This window comes from Daldinia childiae (assembly GCF_008694065.1).
Source record: "Daldinia childiae strain JS-1345 chromosome Unknown Scaffold2, whole genome shotgun sequence".
In the NCBI taxonomy this organism is placed as follows: Eukaryota; Fungi; Ascomycota; class Sordariomycetes; order Xylariales; family Hypoxylaceae; genus Daldinia; species Daldinia childiae.
The window spans coordinates 6,387,697-6,409,349 of NW_022984643.1; the positions used below are offsets into that span (position 1 = coordinate 6,387,697).

A 21,653-nucleotide genomic window follows, 5' to 3' on the forward strand; every position below is an offset into this window, starting at 1 on the left:
ATCCATATATGTAACTATACGAGATACATCTTGCGTCTCTTACATCAACAATACCTTACATCAATGATTCCATTTATATGATCCATCAAACAAAAGGGTTTAATCAAGATATACCTTATCCAATATGCTATCACCTACATTTTACTAATAACACACATACATACCTTATATATATCTCCGTAAGTATAGTAATACGAAATGTGAAGATTACCTATAACTTCGAGTCCACCGGGTCTATTTTATCGCCGAATCATCTACAAGCCAACTTACCTGCCCAAGCACTACCTAAATGTAGACTTCGAAGATAGACCCTCGACCTTCAAACAACATTTCTTTAAGCCCTTTTCTCTCAGAACAAGTCGAAAAAACAGCAACAACATGGCATCAACCGATTCAGACCCCGAAGATGCCATTACCAAGGAAGAAATCGCAGGGACGGCACCTACCCCGGCGGACGCAGCGGGCGCCGGTGTAAGTCAAGGCACGAAGCGCAATGCATGTAGGTAACCGAGACAAATCTCCCCCAGTCTTATAGATAGGTACATAGGACGAGACTAATAAGATATACAAGTCACAGAACTCATGTCGCCCAAGACTAAGACAGTAAAAGAAGAACCCAAACGCCCTCCAACAAAATCTTTCAACAGGCGCGACGGCCTCGGCGCCTACACCCACGACCCAACTGCCTTTCCCGCGAGCCAAGTCATATACTACAACGACGACTTCGTCGCCATCAACGACATGTACCCCAAATCCACCGTCCACACGCTGCTCCTCCCACGCTCGCCCCGCAGCCGTATGCATCCCTTCGACGCCTTCGAAGACGCCTCCTTCCTAGCCTCCGTACAAGCCGAAACGCAGAAACTAAAACGCTTAGTAGCGAAGGAACTACAGCGACGATACGGACGATTCAGCGCCTTAGATCGCGAGCGCGAGGCCGTGCTCGACGGGCAGAAGGAGTGGGATGGGGACGAGTTACCCAAGGGTCGAGACTGGGAGAGCGAGCTGCTGGTCGGCATTCACGCGCATCCGTCTATGAACGACTTACATGTGCACGTCTTGGCGCCAGATATGATGTCGGAGTGTATGCGCCACCGCAAGCACTACAATAGTTTTAATACGCCCTTCCTGATTGATGTTGCCGACTTCCCATTGGCGGAAGATGACTATAGGAGACACCCCGACAAAGCCGGATTTCTAAATACAGACCTGAAGTGTCGGCGCTGCGGGAAGAACTTTGGGGCCAGTTTTAAACAGCTCAAGGAACATATTACGGAGGAGTTCGAAGAGTGGAAGAGAATCTGAACAAGGGCCTTGCTCGGTTTACAGAATAATTCAAAAATTCCTAAGGATCCTAAAATAATGCTCAAAGAGATTATAGGATAGGGTCGCAGATCAAATAATATGCTTTACTACCTACTATATTATAGGTACGCACAGGTCGGCGGAAGATTGCAATGCATAGCGTTAGGTAAATAACTTTTCGTTGTATGCTCCTAGTTTTCCCCTCCGGAAAACATGGAGTCATATAATAAACAAGCTGTGAGGGAGCACCGGTAGTGGTCGTGGTCACAATAGACTACGAAGCCATTACCACTTCAGAAGTATGTATACAAGCCAGCTCATCCCTATCAACGCCATTATTCTCAGCCAATCGTAAAAGAAAAACCCCCATCTCCCCCATGACCAAGTGTTCGCATGCAACCCAGTATTGCTCACACAGAAGACCGAAATAACTATGCTTCGCATAATAGAAGCATCAGGTCCTCAGTTCTCAGGAGCAGCAGGAGCACTCCTTACGTTACTGATACGCCTGAGCACGTTGGATAGAAAAGCACCCACGTATAACGCGCGGACTTCGGTGCCCTAATCCTCCTATATAACCCGAATTAGTAAGATATTGGTATTCAAAAGCGAGAGCTGTGCATAAAGGGGAAGTGCGAAAAGGGTGATCCTACCTCTTCAGGAGCAGCATCGCCATCATCGACTGCGTCGTCATCTTCAGCATCGTCATCCATCGCGATATCATCATCCGCCTCATCTGTAATCACACAAGTGAGAATGTTAGCGTTTATTCGTAGATCTCTAACCATCTATCACATCCCAGCCCAGTTTCGCGCGATAACGCACCTTCATCATCCTCGCCCTTTCCTTCAATATCATCATCCTCCTCCTCTTCGGGCTCGTTGGCAGGCGAAACGTCACTCTTGCGTGGTCGGCCGCGTCCTTTTCCTGTGCTAGAGGGCTTGGCTGCGGCAGACTTGGGAGTCGCAGCTTTTTTCGGTGTAGTAACGCTTGCATCGCTCTTGCGAGGACGTCCACGGCGACCAGGACCACTGCTGGCGGCAGGCTTGGATGGAGCAGGCTTGGCGGCTTTCTTGATTCCGGGAGGACGGCCACGAGGGCGACCCGAAGGAGCTTTCTTAACTTGAGCCGAGACACCATTTTTGGGGGGACGACCGCGGCCGCGCTTTACTGGGGCTCCATCATCGGCTACCGGTTCAGCTGTCGTGCCATTCTCCTTGGCGGCTGCGCGCGAAGGTCTCGTAGGCGCCATCGCGATAATGTGAGGTGGGCGTATAGGTACGTAGCGTAGGTAAAAAAGGGCGTATCGGGGAAGTGAAAAAAAGACTGCACGTCTTTTTCCACAAAAAAAAGAATTTTTTAAATTTAGGCCTTCCCTCGAGATAATTTCTAAAGAATTAGAAAAATAAATCCCGAAAGTGCGCAAAATCGATGAAATATGTTGAGTTAAATAGAGAAGTGGAAAAAAAAGATTTAAAAAAAAAAGGATGAATTAATGACTGTAGTTGGGGAATGGACGCGTGCAAAATTATTAGACCTGGGCAGCTCCTGCGCGTCTGGTGTTTATCAAAGTACAGATGTACCTGGGCAGCCGGGGGTAGGTATAGGTGAGCTGGGTACCTTAGCTCGGCTAGCGTGGATGTAAATGGACGCAAATCTCGTAGAAGTTGGACGGGGAAGTTCCCCTAGAGGACCGACCAGCAGCAGGGCAGCAGGTACAGGCTAAGTACATCTGCACCTCACATGGATTTGAGAAGTTGGCGAAATTAATTTATTTTTATTTTTTTCCAATAACTGGTCTTGCTTTACTCTTGAACCAATACGCGCAATTATTTAATCATGAAATTTCTTCAATTTTTTAATTTAATTAAATTTTATCTCATTTCATTTTTTGAATTTACTTTGAAAGAATACAAAGGGTATCCTCGAAGAAAATGTAGTCGTAGTTATTCCTTTTTCCTTATTGATTCACCCCCTATATTACAACAATGCTTTATTTGGAACCCCATGACAAAATCAAAACGTTTTCAGTCACTTACTTTGCTTAGCTTCATTGAGGACATTCAGTCTCAAGAAGACATAATTGCCATGGCAATGACAAGTGTAAGTATAATGACAAATAGCTAAGTAAGGTAGGACAAATAAAGCCTGACTAATGTTCCCTAATTTGTGTGTGCGATGTTGAGCAAATCAGCCCTTGAGACGGTCATTAAGATGATGAATCAATTATACCTAGTTATCTTATACCGTAACTGAAGACACGTACTTGCTCTTAATGAATGGCAATAGCATACTATCAAACGTTAGATCTCCTAATCCACCTAATAGAATACATATATCACCTAACTATTTACACGGATTGATATTCAATGAACTTCTATAGAAATCATAGAGTAGGAGGTTAATAAATATTCGCCATTAGTAGAACCATGTGTTACTGTATCCCGCGATTGGCGTGAATAAAGTACCTACATAAACCAAGGGCTTGATGTCCGGGTTTACCATTCCTTGTGTATATAGACTAACTTCTAAATACACAATACAGCACGGTTTAACTTACGAACGTACCTATATAAGATTCTAAAGCTATAGCATCGTTAACTAGAACCAAGGTCTTACTCGGTTTCAAACGTCTTCATCCCCGCCATAGGACAGCACATATCAACAGACACCATTATCAAGTTAGGATTAGCAAGTATCAACATGTAATAACTGTAGTAACGCTGATTAGGAAGTTCAATACAAATTCACCAGCAGAAAATCAGTAGTTATGATAAATAATAATGTCATAGTTAATGAGATGGTGTAACTAATGATGTCCCAACGGAGGAATTGCTCCGGGTGTGTCGTACAATTACGACCGGCCCGAAAAGCAACATTTATATAAGTCTCCTAGGGGCGTCGTTATGAATAGAGCCTTGTGAAGTATCTAAGTTACAGTAAATTCGGCTGGCCTTTAAACTCTTGATACGGCCAATTACTACAGACTAAGGTATAGCCGTTTTCATATCGACCAAGCTTCAAGATAGGTCAGACGTTGCCCTAACGGCAGCCTCCGGTTGGAGATAAGTATCTACCTCCTAGCGGATAAGCTATCTCCGCAAAGCGATAGCTCGACCAGTATAATCACCCGGTATCTATTCTCCACTCCCGGACCGCCCCGTCGTCCCCGGGGTAAAAACATACTTGTTCCCTAGATCTATGTGTGTCTATCGTAGCGTAAAGAGAAAAGGACGTGTTACCACACAATTCAAGACCAACTTACATACTTACCATAGAAAAGATTGGGGTTCCGAAAGGGTCCTTGATGTTAATCAAGCTTATCTAGATTCAACTGGCTCCAAGAATGTTGCACTTACCCCGGACCGGCCCGAAACCCATATTCTCGGTATAAGTCGAGGTGTATATAAAAAGGGTTCGGAGTAGCTAGCCTGCCCTATTACACATTTACACATCATCTTCATACTTATAAACTTACCTTCCACTTATCACTTACATACCTACTTACCTACCTCCCCTATTCCATCTCCCAAAAGTAGAACCATCATCATGGCAGACACTACCACCACCAAATACACCAACCGCGACATCCCCCGTATCTCCCTCCGAGACTTCGACACCCGCATCGACAAAATCACCGCATCCCTAATCTCCGCGGCCGAAAGCAACGGATTCTTCACGCTAACCGACCACGGGATCCCCTCATCCGCGATAGAAGCGCAATTCGCGCTCTCCGAGGCCTTCTTCTCGCTCCCAGACGCCACCAAATCCACCGTCCCCTTCTCCCCGCTCGCCAACACCGGCTGGGAGCGCGCCGCCCAAGTGCGGCCCAGCACCGGCCTCCCGGATCAGAAGGAGAGCTTCCAGATGCAGCACGGCATGGCGGCGTCGTCCTGGCCGTCCGAGTCCGCGCTCCCCGGGTTCCGCGCCCGGACCCTCGCGTTCATGCGCTTGGCCCAGGAGGTCAGCGAGAAGCTGATGGTGTGTTTTGCGCGCGGGCTCGGGTTCGCGGACGAGTACTTTGTGCGCGCGCACGATGTGCGACGGCCCGGCGCGCAGACCGTCTTGCGGCTGCTCAAGTACTTTGCGCTGGACCCCGGGGCGCCGACGCCCGAAGGGTATCACCGCGCGGGCGCGCATGCGGATTGGGATTTTGTAACGTTGCTGTTCCAGCGGCCTGGGCAGGGCGGGTTGGAGATATGTCCGGGGCGCGAGGCGTTTACGGAGTTTGGCCTGGGGGACACGTGGACGCCGGTTGAGCCTGTGGCGGGCGAGATCGTGTGCAATATGTGAGTATTTCTGCGTAGTCTCTTTGTTCTATTTATCCCTTGATAGGTTGGCTGGATGTGAGGGATAAAAGGGGCAGAAAAAAATGAAATGTCCAACCAGACGACTGACTTAGAAAAGCGGTGACCTCCTAATGAGTTGGAGCGACGACCGCTTCAAATCCACGTTCCACCGCGTCAAGACGCCGACAGACCCAAAAGTCGATTACTACGGCACGCGGTACAGCATGGCGTATTTTAACCAGCCGAACATAGACTGCGAGATCCAAGGCCCGCTGAAGAAGTACCCAGTAGTGACGGGATCAGAGTTCACTAAGGCCGCTATGAAACGAAATTACGAAGCTTTACAGGCGACGAAGGCGGCAATGGTAAATAGTATTGCATGATGAGCTGGATTTTTGTCCTATTGTCTGTAGTTAATAGATACTAATAATATGACAAGTTTTTATATATCATATTAATCTTTTTATTTTATATATCTTTTTATAAACTACCTATGTATATGAGTATGCTACAATGTCTTTGAGGTAAGTAAGTTCGATCTTAGTATAGCGCTACCTGTGTTAGACATCTATTAATAAGGAGCGTTGAGGACAACACAGTGCATCGTGAGCTCAACCCTTGCTAGTAACCTAATACACTGATATTCTGTAGAACATAAAGCCTTATGCTTCATACTACCTATGGGTGATCATTGGATACATTGTCTTCGCCGGCTTGCTCGCGCAGTAATTGGGACTTAGATCGGCGACGTCTTCCCTGTATGATTAAAAGGTATTCATGCCCATCCAGCAATTCCCCCAGCGGCCAGTCCCATAACCCTCGGACTTTATTCAATACTTCAAGTGGCTCATCATGGTCTACGAAGAATTTAGTGTCTACACCTGAAACCAGCCCAGTCGAATCTTTATTATCGAAGAGAGAACCGCGTAGTGCTGAATCCCGAATGTAGGATATTGGTGATGCTTCCATGATCGAAGCAGCATTCTTAGCAATAAAATTGAGCGAAACTCTTTCGATTGTGGCTAGTTACTAGATATTAGCTTGGAGTTATATCTTCGGGGAACAAACTTACTTCCGAACGCCTTAGCAGCCGCCAGACACGCAGCTGGATGAGAGCTTGCGATACCGTAAACATCGTCCGTATCCTCCCGCATAGCTCTCAAAAGGCCAGTTGCAAGCCCGCGCTCACGGTATTCCTCTACCACAACTAGTTGAGTAATCCAACAGACTGTCATGCCATTATAGCTCCAGCGACAAACAAATGCATTACCGGCAAGAGTTCCATCGACGGTCACCCGAACGTAGGAAGTTTCAGCAGCATCGGGAAGACATTGTTCTCGCAGACGCCGAGCATTAAAGCTGACACGTTTACCTAGGAAGACATAAGAAGCTGCAAAGCTAGAGAACAACACAACATACCTGACAATGGCGATTTCTTTCCCCAGACCCCATAGTTATCGCTGAAAAGCTTTGCGGCTTCTGAGAGCATATCATCGGTAACTTCAGCGCCAGAAAAAACTTCGTAAAGTTGCTTTATCATCGTGGCTCGGTTTCTTTGCTTACTCGCCCAAGAGCTCTCAATGGTGGTGACTTCAGGCTCCTCCAGGAATGTGACACGCGAGTGATTATGAGGTGAAGGTCTTTGGGCTGGGAATTGTTGCTCCTTGAGCGATTGCGCCTCGTCAGACCCATGGCCACATTGTTTATCCATGGTAATATCGATGGAAAAGCTGATAACCGTGAGAGTTAGAGTATGAACAAGCCTGATTGCTTAGATTGACATATCGACAATAAGTATTAGCGTGATCTAAAGCAACATTGAAACTTCTGAATATATCATTAAACTTTAATATAAAATTTAGGTTTAAAAGAAGCAAGAAAAAATATTAATAGCAAGTCACGACAATATCATACTTATTGGGGAACATCGGGTTTATCAAGTTAGCTACGAAAACTAGGTAGACACTTATAGCGAAGCCACTCGTCATATTAAACTATCGATCGCGATCACGAAATCACTGTCAAAAAACAAAAAACAAAACAAAGATGCGTAGCCACAGTAAACAAATCAATGCGGGAGAGACTTCGCAGTCTGAAGCACTATCTAGTAAGCCCTGTCCCATGAATGGGGGCTCAGATGGTTGCTTATTTTCCCAAGCAAGCAAAAATTATATACTCAAACAAGAGCCTAGAGTATGCCACTCCTACCCTCTCCGGGGTCATGCATGCTCCCTAAATTATGACTAATAGAATAGTCCCGTCCGTTGGCAATGCCAATGAAGAATCAATGAATAAAAGTTTTTATCGACGCCTGCCTCCCTGCCTGTGCTTGCTTGCTTGCTTGTTTGCCATGCCGCCTTGTCCTGCCCTCCCAGGACCGTACGCCTGAACTCATGCCGAAAAACTGCCTGCGATGCCAAATCCTCGCCGATTAGGCCGAGAGTTGCGTAAAAACCACTGCGAAAAAGCAAAGTGTATCGAACGGAAAGAAAACGTTGCGAATCAGAACGTGTCGTTAGGTTCATAGCCCACGTATGACGTCGTAAATGACGGCACATCGATGCCGGCTTATTAGTTGCTCAGGTATTAACCCGTGTCAGTTACATCGGTAACGACATCGAGATCTCTATGGAAACTTGCGAAACTTTGAGTTGTTCCGCCGCGTTGATTATTGCGCTCTATGAAACACACCGATACCATGGTCGTCTGGTATTGTCGAATGAGAAAATCTCCGCCGATGAATTGACTCAGCCCAACATAGGAAGTGGCATCGACATAGTGTACGATCCGGGATGCACCTCATTGGTGGGGACATCCAACTTGTAGTGGTAGCTGCGTTGGAAGGGAAGTCTGAAACCGTTCTGGATCTGTTCTTCGACGAACGGAGATGCGCGCTTGAAAAGTCGAGTTGAGTATTTCTCGAAGACTGCTCGATGGTGCTTACGACCAATTCGGCAGCAGTCAAAGAGCATTCCGATCAACGGCTTCAACTGGGCGTAAGTATAACCGGAATAGTGAACATGTTCGGGTGTCTAAGAGGTAAGTTAGATAAGTGAATACTAAGATCAAGAAGGTATGAAACTTACCCAGTCGCCTTTACCCAGGATCATACGTGAAAGGCATTGAGCTCCAGCGGCCACATAGCTGGGAGGACTTGAAACGAAGCGCTCGTCCATAACGGTAACCTCGAGGAAGTACTTGGCTACAGTTCGAATCTCACTGTCGTAGTCGTCCGCCTTGCTGATACGTCGCAAAAAACTCATCGGACCAGGCCATCCCAGTGCGAAGTTGAGCATGCTGAGCATGAAACGCTCTGCCTTGAGAACCTCCTCCTGGTTATAGCCGCCGTCGACCATATAGACGATTTCTTGCACCGAGGGGCAATTGATTTCTTCATACTTTGCAGCAAGTAGAAGAGCGGTAGCACCGACTAGTTGGAGTTTTCCTATGGAGACAATTTTAACCGAGAGGAATCGATCGATGTAGTTGACTGCTAAGAATAGCGTCTCTGGGAGAAGTCCGAAACGGGTGTGGACTTGAATGACCCAGTCCATTAGGACAGCTCGCATGGACCACTTGATCTCAGTCTGGATATCCATGTAATGAGGCTTGGGCAACAGATCGATCTATGCATGAAAAAAATTAGTAAGGTTATGTGTTACCTCGTTTATGCAGGCTTGCTTGCTTACCTCCATTTCCTTCATGTAATTAAAAATGTCCTCTCCATACTCAGTCACCATGCTGATGTCCCAATCCTCATCGTCTTGGACATCGCTACTAACTTTTTTCTCCACAATATCTTTTGCGGCCGCAATCTCTGCAGCGCCCTTCTTGGTGAGCTTGGGAGGAACCATGATAGTAGTGATACCACCCGTCGTGTTGTCTCGGCCGGAATGAGCTGTAGTGTAGCCCTGGTCGTCATAGTAATCCTCCTCATCATCGTCAGACACGTCGGCCGTGTAGCGACGCAGAGGGAATGCGCTAGAGGCGAATCGTTCGTCATAGTGAGGGTACATGGCTTGACCGGTAACAGCGGGTAGATCGTCCTCGTCCGTGTCAAGAGCAGGAGATACCCAACCAGCCTCGCTGTTCAAGTAATCAACTACCGGTTTCCAGCCCACTTCCTTCTCCGGCTTCGCTACGGAATACGTGTTGCTCGGAAGCTCTTCGACAGCGTCGAGGTAGACAGGCTCGGTAACCTCCTCTGATCGGCCGGCAATAGGAAGATTGCTATTCTGGACGTCTTTCTTGGGATTCTCCAGGTGAGATCCTTGGTGGCGACCTTCCGGTAGCACTTTTCCTGACGCTACGGGGATCCAATCTTTGGCCTCGACTTGCGGCTGAGTACTATACTTGATAGTAATGGCCGCTCGGTTCACTTTCTCCAGGGTAGGTTGTTCCTTCTCAGGTTGAGTGTCACTGAAAACCTTGAACGGCTGGCCTCTTTTCTTGATAGGGTGCTGCTGCAGTTGCTGCTTTGAGATGGGTGCTGGCTCGTTAGCTGCAGATTGAAGCTGGTTCATCGAAGCAGAGGGAACAAGAGACTTGGGAAGTCGCTGCGCGGGTCGTAGGAAGGCGTCCTTAGAAGCATTGTGGTTTCGGTTCTCTTGGTCTGTGTTGATAGGTCCAGGAAAAACGTTAGGGTGCTTGATGACCGGCACGTAGGAGTTAGTTGGTGCGGGTTTCGCCCGAGCGTCCAAGTCACTTTGAACATTGGGCTTGACCGCGAGCTTAGAAAAGCTAGCAGCGGTAGACATGGCGTTCATGAGGTTGCTAGTAGACTTGTGACGTTGGTGAATGGTCTTGTTGGCCATTGGGGGGAGGTTCTCGTCGTTTCGACTGCTTAGAGCATAGGCGAAACGGGAAGGCTGTCAAGGTTGAATTGAAGTTAGCATTGGTCGAAAAAAAAGCGTAATGGTTGCAGTATACAATGGCTATGACACGAAAGGTAGCTATGAACAAGGTGAAAGGTAGGGATTGAGTATTGTAGGTTCGCTATAGGGTCAATGTAGGGTCAAGCAACAATAATCAATCATAAGATAGTTTGGTTTGGTTGCTGAAGGGAACGATGGATTGTGGAGGTATAGATCAGGCACAGTGGAGATGGAAGAAAAAAAACGGAAACTTACCCTGGCGTCCATGGTCTGCGAATTTTCGTAGGGATGATGCCCTAATGGGGTGATCTCGAGACGCGACGAAAGGGGGAAGGTTGAAAGATAAAGCTTTGGTCCAAGACCTCAGCCGAAAATATTAAAGTGTACAGGGTGTACAAGAGTTGATCAAGGACGAATATGGCCCAAAGGAAATCAATAATGATGAATACTTCAAAGCGTGTCCTAGGAATTCAATGCACATAGAGTGGAGTCCTCTAGCAAACAGGTTAGTCTATCTAAGCTGAGCATGAATATGAGGTTGGAGGTTGGTATGCAGTAGAATGGGTATGGGTATGGGGTTGAATGTTTTTCTCGTGTATATTTTGGTAGCATGGGTTGGGGAGGATAGGATGAAAGCTGCAAGTAATTAAACTTGTTGAAGCTTCAATGTTTGGTAAAGCTTTGGGCAGTTGTCAAGGCGTTGCCTAGCAGCTTAGACAGTTCTTTGACAGCTTTGACAGCTGTGCATAAGCTGATCATAGGGGGCTGTGGGCTGTAGGCTGTAGGCTAGTGGGCTAGTGGGCTGTGGGTGGTGGGCTTGTGGGCTTGTGGGCTGCAAGCTGCAATGCAAAAAGTGCTGATCAAGTGGGTACGTACCTTTTATTGTCCCAGAACTCAACTTCCAGTTCCCAGAACTTTTTATTTTTTTTCTCTTTGGACCAAGCTCAACCTATATGTTTAAACCCTTATTCCCAATGATCACCAGGATACCTTTAGGGTTTATGATGACCACCGTTTTCCCAATGAAGTAGAGCAAGATGGTGGCGTTGACGAGAAGGAAGGAAGTCTTTCACATCCACTAGGTGAAAGGTGCAGGCGTCGTTTTAGGGTCTAGGTAAAGTAGATGAAGGAGGTGAGTGGCGCAAGATTCACGACCTTATTGATGTGAAAGTGAATTTAGGAGTGAATATAGGTAAGTGAAAGAAGTATTCTTGGAATCGGCGACTGACGGGAAGGTTTAGCGGTAACGAAGATAGTGAAGTACGTTGTCGTTGTCGAGTTATTGGAAACCAAAGAATAAGATTGGACAGTGGCAACAGCTGTCGGCGCAATGTCGAACCAAAAGAAACCCGTCGGCTTTTAATAGGGAAAAAGTCTTAGGTGCGGTTGGTTGTAGGAAGATGTTGCGACGTTGCGACGTTGCGACGTTGACGTTAATTGAAGGAAGAAAAAAAAGTTGAGGAAGGGAGGAAGTTTGTTGTCGGCGCAATGGAATTGCGAAAGAGGGATGCCTACCGTTTTGAGGTTGACTGGCAAAAAAAGATTAAAGATTAACGGCGATTGTTGATGTTGACTTTCCAACTGAAGGCTCAAAGATTGTAGATTGCAGATTGCAGCTTGCAGCTTGACGGCGCAGGGTAAAGCCTCTAAACCTCAAGGTACGATTCAGGTACGTACATACCCAAATAGGAAATTAGCATTAAGGTACGTACCAGACTACCGCGGGAAGCTGTGGGGAAATAAATCAAAATAAACAAACCGCGAGGTGCATTAAGTTTGTAATCCCTGTCTTAATTCCTGCCCGTTGCCCAGGTCAAATCGAGTCGGCAGCAACCTGTGAAACCTCGACGACGTCCTGACAAATGACTCAGTTTACCTAACCTATCTAAGTGGAGTCGTATCGGTGTTACGATATTCCGATTTTCTACGACTTTAAGTGGTACGGGAGTACTTAAAATAAATGACATTCTAGAACTACCTAATATTAGTGGTCAATGCGTTTTTTTAAAGAGCAATGACGTATCGTCTTGCATTATCGCGTCTCCCACCCACTTGGATTCATTCTCACTTTTGCGAAAAATGGAGATAGTTTATTAGTTATAACTTATTTTCTCTTCCCTTTTCTTGTATAAGCTTGTATATAGCATACTTTATAATCGTAAGAGTATATTAAAGCGTCCTTCTCCAATTCGAGTTGCGCTCAGCTAATATTGAATTTCGAACTTTGGTCACGGTCATTCTTTAAATGAGATCGCGAGCGCAACTCGAAATCACGTGATCCATTAAGATCCTCAGTCTTAACTTTTGCCAACGACAATATTTCGTCTCTACAACATCCCTTGAGAGATAGGTTCGCTTCTAAACCTATTAGAAGTATTATATATGGTTATGCGACACTAGATATGTGTGCTTTGGAGCTTATTAGTTACTTCAAACTTATACTCAATCATATGCCTCCAGGTGGCGCAAATCGTCTGACTGGATAAAGCGGCCAGGGAGTGAGAACTTACTACGACTAATTCGATAGCCTATTCGATTTCATAGGAAGTTATAGATAACAACTATGAGTACAACTATGCGTACAATCTTGGCCGCTCATTTTGCACGACTCTGGTTCTCTATCTCTTCCTCATCTAGTGTTTAACCCTTGACTGTGGTCTGGAACGAGTATCGGAATACGACATCTCACATTCGATCGTGGTTGGATAGCACCCCTCCCTTGAGAGCTTTCCGGCCACGGTACTAGATAGGCCGGAACCTGGAATTATCGACTACTACGCAGTATGCTAGACTATAATGGTACGCATGTTTAGTTGTCGTCCAAATAAGTCTACTATATAGTACGTCCTATAGCATCATGGCGATCATATATGGACCAAACATATACGAACATACATTATATATAACACGATGGCTAAGCTATTAAGTCAAGTCTGGACAACGTCTTACGTCGCCTTAATGATGTGACATGCATGCGCATCATGCCGCTTCCCTCAAACCCATTGCATAAGCACGAGAAAAAACAGCCGCACAAAAGTCGCATCTATTTTTCGATTGGATGAGAGTGACTACAAAGCCCTAATAGTGTGTATATATAGGATATGTAAGATATATAGGTAGATAAAAAGCATTGAAGCGATGTGAGTGAAGATAGGGGAATGCGGTTCGATGGAAATTCATGATGACGAGACTTCGTTGCAAGGGTTGTAACAACGCACGGAAATACCGAAAGGCTAAGCTATACCTTGTAAATAAGTGGTCAGCACTGGGGGGTTTTATTGGATTTATTACACTGTACTGGAAACATAACATCATATCCTCCAATGATGCTCTATTTCCCTTAATTAAGCTGGCAATCTATCTAATAATTGGGGAGACGAGAGAACCCATATTATCGTGGCGACATGCGGAGGTTGGAAAAATAAAATAAAAAATATTACTCGCTTTCCTGCTTGGCTAATAAATAAGTTGTTGCAATCGATATGACGAACTCCGATGTCGATCCTGCTGGAGTTCCTAATTCTTACCCCCTTCTCTACCTGTCTGCCTATCTGCGCACGCACAGGCGGAATACCCCAGGATTCAGGATCAGAGGTCACCAATTTAAAACGGGGGAAAAGACCGTAGATAGAGTCTCTCAGTTAGGTGCGGTGTAGATCAACAACAGACCGAGCGAAAAGTAGACCACGATTCTGATAGGCTTGAAAGCCCATTGGACGCTTGTGGTTCGATCTATCATAAGCGGTCAAGATAAAGAAGACGGGGGCACTAACCCAGCAAGCAGCCTAGGCTAGGTATCGTACATATTGTACCTAGCTTAGCAAGACAAGACGAGACAGCAAGACGGCAAGAGAGAGAAAGAGAGAGAGAGGGGTTAGATGTGAGAGATAGAAGAAGTGTAGGTATGCGCTGCTTCGGAATCTTGTAATTCTTTCTTATTCAAAGGCTAGAAACTGAGGGGAAGGACTGCGAGGGGAACGAGGGGGACGAGGGAACGTGGTCCTGAAACTCAAGATAGGGTCGCGACCCTGCTAGTTCCTCTTTTTTGTTGTTTGTTTTTCCAAAATGTCGAAACTCGAATAGGCGAGCGAACGGGTTTTTGGAGAAGTCGTGGATGTTTATTATGTTATTATGTACGACGTCCGTCAACAGCCAACCAAGTTGAATTCTGAGCGCGTGGAGAAACCAAGTTGTTGGGCGATCCGCAAGTTGCGCCCAAAGGGTAGTCCGCGCTTGGCTTGGCTGCGCAAGAACTTCTTTTTTTCCCTAGCTTACCAGCTTGGTTGAAAGGATCTGGGCTGTCAGAAGTTACTAGTATTCCCAGGGTCTGATTCGATCCAAGTGGATGAAACTGGTCGCCAGCGCATACCATCGTCGAACTCCAGTCTCCAGTTCCAATACTTTCTACGTGTATATACGTGTTTATACGTGTATACTTTTTTTTTCCCTTTTTCATGCGAATTAACAACAGCGCTTTTCCCTTTTCTGGCCGGCATTCGGTAGTGTGGGTTTACTTGTCCAACCCTCTATTCCGTAGAATCCACAGTGTGCCACTCGCTTCGATTTAGTCCTTGCCTTTGGACTTCTGGGTACGTATTGTATTGTATTGAATTGTACAGTGGTAGAATACATAGTAAGAGGTCCATAGCTGTGCCCGTTAGGTTAGGTATGTACCTCTTTACTAAGAGCTCTCTCTCTGCCCGCCTTGTTTCCTGATTGCTGCGCAAATCTCTACCACCGAAACGCCGTGGCCATACCGAAGCGGTTAAAGATAGAACAAGCATGGGGCCGAATCCCATTTCTTCTTTTCTATCAGACCATGGACCATGGACCATGATAACCTTCCTGGCCATCCATCAAGGCCCTTGAAAGTCTTTCTTTTTTTGCTTTTTGTTTCCTAATTTTCTAGATACCGGACATCTTTAGTAAATTGAGAATTCTAGACGCAACTTTTCCGTCCTGCGCCCACACACACTACTGCGTAGAGCGACCCTCAGGTATCCTCTAGATGGGTCTGGGGACTTCTCCGAGTGGTCATCATGTCTATCTACTGCGTACGTACCCTACCAGTTTTGCTGGGCCCTTTATCCCTGCTCTCAGACAAACTGGCGCATCTAAGGAGCTACGCTATTGGCTGGATAGACTGTCAACTTGCCCGCTTTGCTCACCTCAACTCGCATACGACGAGGTTTCGTTTGCGACCACGAGCTAACTATTGTCCACGGAGCCGATAGATCAGCTGGCCACCTGACAGTGATCGTTTAGGTAGATTGGACTCTTTTCTTCAAGTTGCGCTTTCGCGCGACATCTTATAGAGGATGTAGGTCAGATTTTATATGAAATGCGCTTAAAGAAATTATATTGTAAGGGGGAGACTCGAAGTGATGCGCAAAAGCGCCAATGGCTCCTTTTCTTAAGTCTTAAAGCTCGAGCCTCAAAATGTGACGTCTACTCGTCCTAGTACGAAGAATACTTTGGACAATGGCGGCGCATAGCCCCTTAAGTAGCGTCTAGCTTGAATCGCAAAGAACGGCGCAAAGCAAAATCGCATTATCAAGGTAGATAGTAAGCTTTTTATATGAAGGATTACACAATTGCGCCAAGTGTGAGTGAGATATGCCTATGTATGGTCTAGGTGTTGTATTTGTATTGTGTATATGTGTGTATGTCCATGTGTGTGTGTGTGTGTGAGCGCGTGTGTGTGCCTGGGATCGAGAAGATGGCCGGGTGATTCCGTAACTTAGATACCTCTTTGGAACTCTTTGGACAAGTCAGATATGTACGTATCTTGATATGTATCTTGATATGTATCTGACCTGCCGGAAGTGCGCAATATGGCTGTGCATCTACGGGATCTCGAGGCAGGTAATTCCTAGTTCGACGTCGCAATGCGCAAATTCAGGGACGTGTTTGCGTTTGTCTCTTTTTTTTTTTTCTCTTCTGTTCTTTAAGACTGAGACTTTGAGACAAGGCAACTTGACGCAGATCAACTTTTGCCCCCCTCCCCCATGTAAGGTAATTAAGATGAGCAGGATATTAAAGCAAGATACATACTATATTTCAAGTTACCTACCTGTATGGAGACATACTTAAAATATGCCTTAGAAAGACCATAGATCATAGACTAAATAAACTATACAATCATATAACCATAGAGAATAAATCAAGTCCAAAAAGTCGCCTTCGTTCGCAGCATTGTCCTAATGCAGCGCAACGCAGCGCATGGTCGGATTTGCTATGCGGGTATCGCACAATATGTGGAAGTACATGTATGGGTGTATCCTCACGCACTCACGCATCGCGGCGGGACATGCGAGTCGCAAAGATAATATGTGACGCTCTAATGCATCCGCTGGACGGCATGTATCCAATAACGTATGTTTAGACGATGTGTACAATGCATCCAATGTTTTCCAATGTTTGCGACTCGATAAGAAAGAGGCCTTACCAACTTACATACAACTTACATACAACATGTAATATATACAACATGTAATATACAACATGTAATATACCTAATGTAATATATGTTAAAAATATACATGATATACATGTAAAACTCAGACCAAGTCCCAGTCTAAAAAGTAATAAGTCCCAATCTAATTATCGACCTGATGGGGCGCCATTCTTCTTTCGAAATAGAAACCATTATGGACTTTGGCAACCTATTAACTTATGTAACTACCTTAGTTAGATAAAATTCATAGAATTAGAATCCGTAGACGAAACTGATAAACCTACTAAATCGCAACTCGTGCGGTTATTACCCTTGGCGTCTGAGCAATGTCAGTATGTATTCTGGGTTAGTCGCATTTGTTGTCGATCTTGTTAGGTAACTTTATAAACGGCGCGCACTTGACCAGGACCCGAGGAATGCTAGAAGTACTACGGGACGGTACCTCCCTATACCCACTTAGATGGCCAACCTTAGATAGGTACATTTAATATTCGTAGGTAAATTGGTCAAGAATCAACGTATTTCTATATTATAAAAACTATAAGAATTATAATAAAGAACTTAATCTTTCCAATTTTTATTTTTATTTTCCTCTATTTTCAAGATTAAAATGAAAAAGAGAGAGAGAAAAAATAAAGTACTCACCGTTGGGATCGGACGGGGACGGAGACGGGTCGGTACTTTCCAGGTTGTAGGCTTGACCGTTGTTTTTCTATGTACCTATTTCTTCAGTGGTACGTTCTCGGTTTGGTGCATCACTAAACACGCCTACTAGCAGCAGGTAGCCAGGTACTTTAGTGGTGTGGTGCTGGTGCGCTGTACAAGGCCTGGGCAGCCCGCGATGCCCCAAAGTCGGGCAGGTACTGCACCTACCAAACTAGATGTACTTTACTTTAGTGGACGGCATGCAACTTTATGTGGGAAAGCCTTTTTTGGAGACTCACGCTGCAAAACCTCACTACTCTTCTTCCACCTCCTCTTTCACACAACTCCGAATTCTCGACCAGCTTCCATCTAACACATTTCCATTTTCTCTAGTAGGTTTATTACTTCATCCCAATCTTCCTTGCAACCTACATAGTCACCTACTCCTACGAATACATCCGTAATTTCGCAACTCTTGGTGACTGACTCCTTGGTGACATAGGTCGATCGGGGGCTAATCCTGACTTCGAAGTCGTGTTCATGCATCTCTAAGCGCACAACACCATCCATTCTTACTCCTGGTAGGTTTTTCTAGCAATGGCACCTAATGCGATCAAGTATTCGCTTCATTTTGAACCCTATCTCTCCATTCTGCCCCTTCTAGCTATCACCTACTATACAGGCTCTAGGTCGTACTCAACCAAGTCACTCCGCACCTAAAGTTGGCCTTGAGCAGACCAACCACCATTACTACTTCTTAATATCGAGATATAATCGCTGTTTAATGCTTCTATGATCTAACTAATGCGTATTAAGTTTCTCTAGTTGAAAAGAATCGTTTCGACGAACCCGACTTTTCGTTCGTTTTTCTTGCGATCGGCCCTGACCGCTTCGCCTAAAATTCTCGACTATAACTATATTGTCACCACCAACACTTGAAGGCGTACTCTGTTCAAAGAGGCGGGAGCTTGTATAAAAAAAATACCTATTGGTGCTGGTGTTATTAATTCTGCTGCCAACAAAAATCACTCTACCCCCCTTTCCCTCAGCCCACCCTCATTCGAACGGTAGTGAGCGCTTTTCATCCCCTTAAGCTCCAGCCGCACGAAGCGGACGAACTCACCCTCTATACGGAAGCGATTCGTGGTGTGAGTAAGATGACGTCCGCTTCGCCTATGGAAACCTTCCCGTCCGGCTCTACCGGTTCTCATAGCGGAAGCGCCTCCCCTCGACAACCCGTAACCCCGAAACATGTCCAATTCGAACTCCTTTTCCCCGAATCTCCTCAATACCGCGCAAGACTTCCCCTGCGCGTTCAAATATACCCTCATGATGACACGGAGTCAATAATATCTACTGTGAAGAATTTCTACGGCCTCTACCATGGTGGGAAGGGTGTTAGTTTTGAGGACGATCGAGGCAATACCCTCATTGCGAGATATGAGAACTTTAGCAACAACATGATTGTATACGTGAGAGTCATTGAAGAGTCTCCTCCACCGGCGGGAGCATTTGCTCCAAATGGCTTTCAGCCAGGGCCAATTGATTATGCGGCTCAACAATTAGGGCACCATCTTTCAAGACCTGCGTCGAGGACTTCCCGCAAGCGCAGTCCATCCCCCAATGGAGGTCGCGGGAGGCGTAGCGCGTCTGCTAGCACGAACCCTACGGCTGGGAAGAAAGGTCGCTCGCGCTCTACTAAAAATCGTAGCGCGAATTATGATAATCGTAGCGACAGTATCAACGGGTATGATAGCGGGGACGGCGCTCCCGCGTCTGTGTCCAGCAAGGCAAAGGAACAGATCGGCAACACTGACATCAGTGTTGAGAACATTGTAGAAGGTGGTCGCCGGAAGCGCGCCAAGTTTGAGAGCTCGGTAAGTCTACCCAAACTCCAGTATGTTCAAGGCGATCTTGCCTAACCAAGTCGTGGTCACAGGAGCTACCGCTCTTCGCGCCACCTCAGATGCCCGCTGCTACCTCTAATCCTTCCGTATCTCCTGTCCGTCGCGTTGAGCATCAGCGACCAGCATTTCCATTTGCGCATCCCGGACAGAATGCTTTCACAAATGCTCGTGCCCTCCAATCTCCACAAAGTTATAACAATGGGTATGGTCAAGCTGGCATGTTTGCGACACCGATGAACGACTCGCGGCGCCATCGCAACAGTGGTAGCATCAGCTATCCAGGAACTGGTAGTAATATTCTGCCAACCCCTGATCCGACTATTGGAAGTTGCGTGTCCGAAGAGGATAAGGATGTCGCAATCCAGCTCATGAGATTAGGTGAAATGTCCAATATTTCCCATGGGCGGACTTCCGCGTCAACCTTAGACGATACATTCAGCGGTAGGGCTGAGCTTGCTTCGTCGACGGGTGCTACCAGTGACGCCGATAGTGATAGCGAAAATGAGCTACCACCCTCGCGTCGCCAGAAGCTTGACTTCGCTGGAGCCAATCGCAAGGTCTACCAAACAACGCACAGTCACTTTATACCCTCGCGCGAAAGTATCGATGCTAGTGGCGACGATGCTGACTACGAGGATGGTGTTGAAGATGGTCCTCTCGGCGCGCCCAAGTCACACGACTCGAAGCTCAAGACCCAGCAACCCGGAAAGCTACAAGCACCGGGCGCAAAGACTTCTAAGGCCAAGGCTCCCAAGGCTCCCAAGCTCACCAAGACGAAAAAGACTAGTGTTGCTGCTAGCCTCATTGGCCCAATGTCGCCCGCGTCTCTGCCAAACCAGTCGCGCAAGCCTTCTATCGCCTCAACTACGATGGCCCCAGGGCAGTCGGGCGAGGATGACCAGCCTGACCTATCTACTAAGCCGCGCTGTCAACGATGCCGCAAGAGCAAGAAGGGTTGCGACCGGCAGCGACCCTGCGGTCGATGCCGCGACGCTGGTCTCAGTGCCGACCAATGTATCAGCGAAGACGAAGGGAATGGTAGAAAGGGTCGGTATGGTCGCCACATGGGCGTTCCCATTAAGACGGCTGATATCCCTGGACCTCCAACTCTTCTACCCGCCGCCCCTATCGCGGCCCCCGCAGTAGCAGGCGACAAAAACAAGAAGCGAAAGCGGTAGGTCACCTGATCTACGAATAATGCGCCACAACACATTGATACTCGACAATACGTATCATGTAAGGCAGAGAGAACTTGCGAAATCTACCGACAGGTGCCGCCTTTTTCTCGATTATACATCCACCCCGAGTACTAAGAATCGTATTTATCAGCTTCAGTCATAAAACATAGTTGTTGATAGGATACGCCTATATGCTCAACACCGCACCGCTCTAAACTATAGCAAAAACGTGGTGTTTGCATTTACGCTAGTGTAAAACTATGCGATATCTAAGGAGGGAAGCGGATATGGGACGGTGTCTTGTTACTCTTCGTCGGAGTTTTATTCCTATTGGGATTGGAAGAGGCGTAGAGGAAACAGGTATTTAATATGGGCCTCGCGGCCGTTACACTCCTTTTTTATCAAACATGGAACGCCAGGTACAATATCTTGCGAGGGGGTTATTGGCGTTGGATCGTACTTGCTTGTCAATTCATCATTCACAACGTCACCAACCTCAGCTACAAGATGCTACGCCGAGCCAGCCATTGGCTCAAAAATAAGAAAGCGAGCTTTGGAAAAAGGTAATCTAGGTGCGTTTCAGAAGGGAGAAGATGGAAGAACGGCAGCAAGGAGAACAAAAAAACCGGAGTGTTAAAGGAGTCCGCTGCTCGAGGGCGAGGGATGCATGGCAGATGCCCTACTGTCAGCGGATCACAGGGCGTACGAAAGGCCGGACTTGGTAGCCGTACGGGGGTGGGAAATTGTGTTTTCAAACGGGGTTATCCGTTATCCTGCTTCTCCTATATTTTTTGGCGGTCCATACTTGTTTTGAAGCTTTTCGCATTGTGTGTTCTCTTTTCCTTACCTGTTCTCTATCGCTAGCTAGCGGAAATGAATGTTAAATATCATGAAAACCTTAGCGGCAAATATAAACGATGCTTATAACTACGAGATGGTATATATTATAAGCGTGTATCTGCATATATGGATGTATATATGTGAGAGCGTATATATAA

General features: G+C 46.4%; 6 protein-coding genes across 8 annotated transcripts; 3 read left to right on the forward strand and 3 right to left on the reverse strand.

The window, feature by feature from the left end:
- Positions 1-378: 378 nt before the first annotated feature.
- On the forward strand, positions 379-1,305 carry GL218_02566 (Aprataxin-like protein; the record flags this gene model as incomplete). Its single annotated transcript, XM_033579091.1, has 2 exons — positions 379-499; positions 572-1,305. 2 exons carry the CDS (start codon positions 379-381, stop codon positions 1,303-1,305), a joined length of 855 nt encoding a protein of 284 aa, XP_033438149.1.
- Positions 1,306-1,907: 602 nt separating this feature from the next.
- Positions 1,908-2,557, reverse strand: GL218_02567 (uncharacterized protein; the record flags this gene model as incomplete). Its single annotated transcript, XM_033579092.1, has 2 exons — positions 1,908-2,041; positions 2,131-2,557. The coding sequence occupies 2 exons, from the start codon at positions 2,555-2,557 to the stop codon at positions 1,908-1,910; spliced, it is 561 nt and encodes a 186-aa protein (XP_033438148.1).
- Positions 2,558-4,854: 2,297 nt separating this feature from the next.
- GL218_02568 (uncharacterized protein) lies at positions 4,855-5,977 on the forward strand (the record flags this gene model as incomplete). Of its 2 annotated transcripts, XM_033579094.1 has the most annotated exons (2): positions 4,855-5,594; positions 5,713-5,977. In XM_033579094.1, 2 exons carry the CDS (start codon positions 4,855-4,857, stop codon positions 5,975-5,977), a joined length of 1,005 nt encoding a protein of 334 aa, XP_033438152.1. The 2 variants fall into 2 exon arrangements, with proteins under 2 accessions (XP_033438152.1, XP_033438151.1); XM_033579093.1 differs by lacking the exon at positions 4,855-5,594 and having other exon boundaries at positions 5,726-5,977.
- A 295-nt stretch (positions 5,978-6,272) lies between these two features.
- On the reverse strand, positions 6,273-7,305 carry GL218_02569 (uncharacterized protein; the record flags this gene model as incomplete). The annotated part of the gene is made up of 3 exons (XM_033579095.1): positions 6,273-6,616; positions 6,667-6,966; positions 7,014-7,305. 3 exons carry the CDS (start codon positions 7,303-7,305, stop codon positions 6,273-6,275), a joined length of 936 nt encoding a protein of 311 aa, XP_033438150.1.
- Positions 7,306-8,341: 1,036 nt separating this feature from the next.
- On the reverse strand, positions 8,342-10,735 carry GL218_02570 (G2/mitotic-specific cyclin-4; the record flags this gene model as incomplete). Of its 2 annotated transcripts, XM_033579097.1 has the most annotated exons (5): positions 8,342-8,626; positions 8,681-9,220; positions 9,284-9,640; positions 9,701-10,462; positions 10,724-10,735. In XM_033579097.1, 5 exons carry the CDS (start codon positions 10,733-10,735, stop codon positions 8,342-8,344), a joined length of 1,956 nt encoding a protein of 651 aa, XP_033439136.1. The 2 variants fall into 2 exon arrangements, with proteins under 2 accessions (XP_033439136.1, XP_033439137.1); XM_033579096.1 differs by having other exon boundaries at positions 9,284-10,462.
- A 7,992-nt stretch (positions 10,736-18,727) lies between these two features.
- GL218_02571 (putative transcriptional regulatory protein C56F2.05c) lies at positions 18,728-20,655 on the forward strand (the record flags this gene model as incomplete). Its single annotated transcript, XM_033579098.1, has 2 exons — positions 18,728-19,447; positions 19,510-20,655. The coding sequence occupies 2 exons, from the start codon at positions 18,728-18,730 to the stop codon at positions 20,653-20,655; spliced, it is 1,866 nt and encodes a 621-aa protein (XP_033439138.1).
- Between the last annotated feature and the right edge of the window lie 998 nt (positions 20,656-21,653).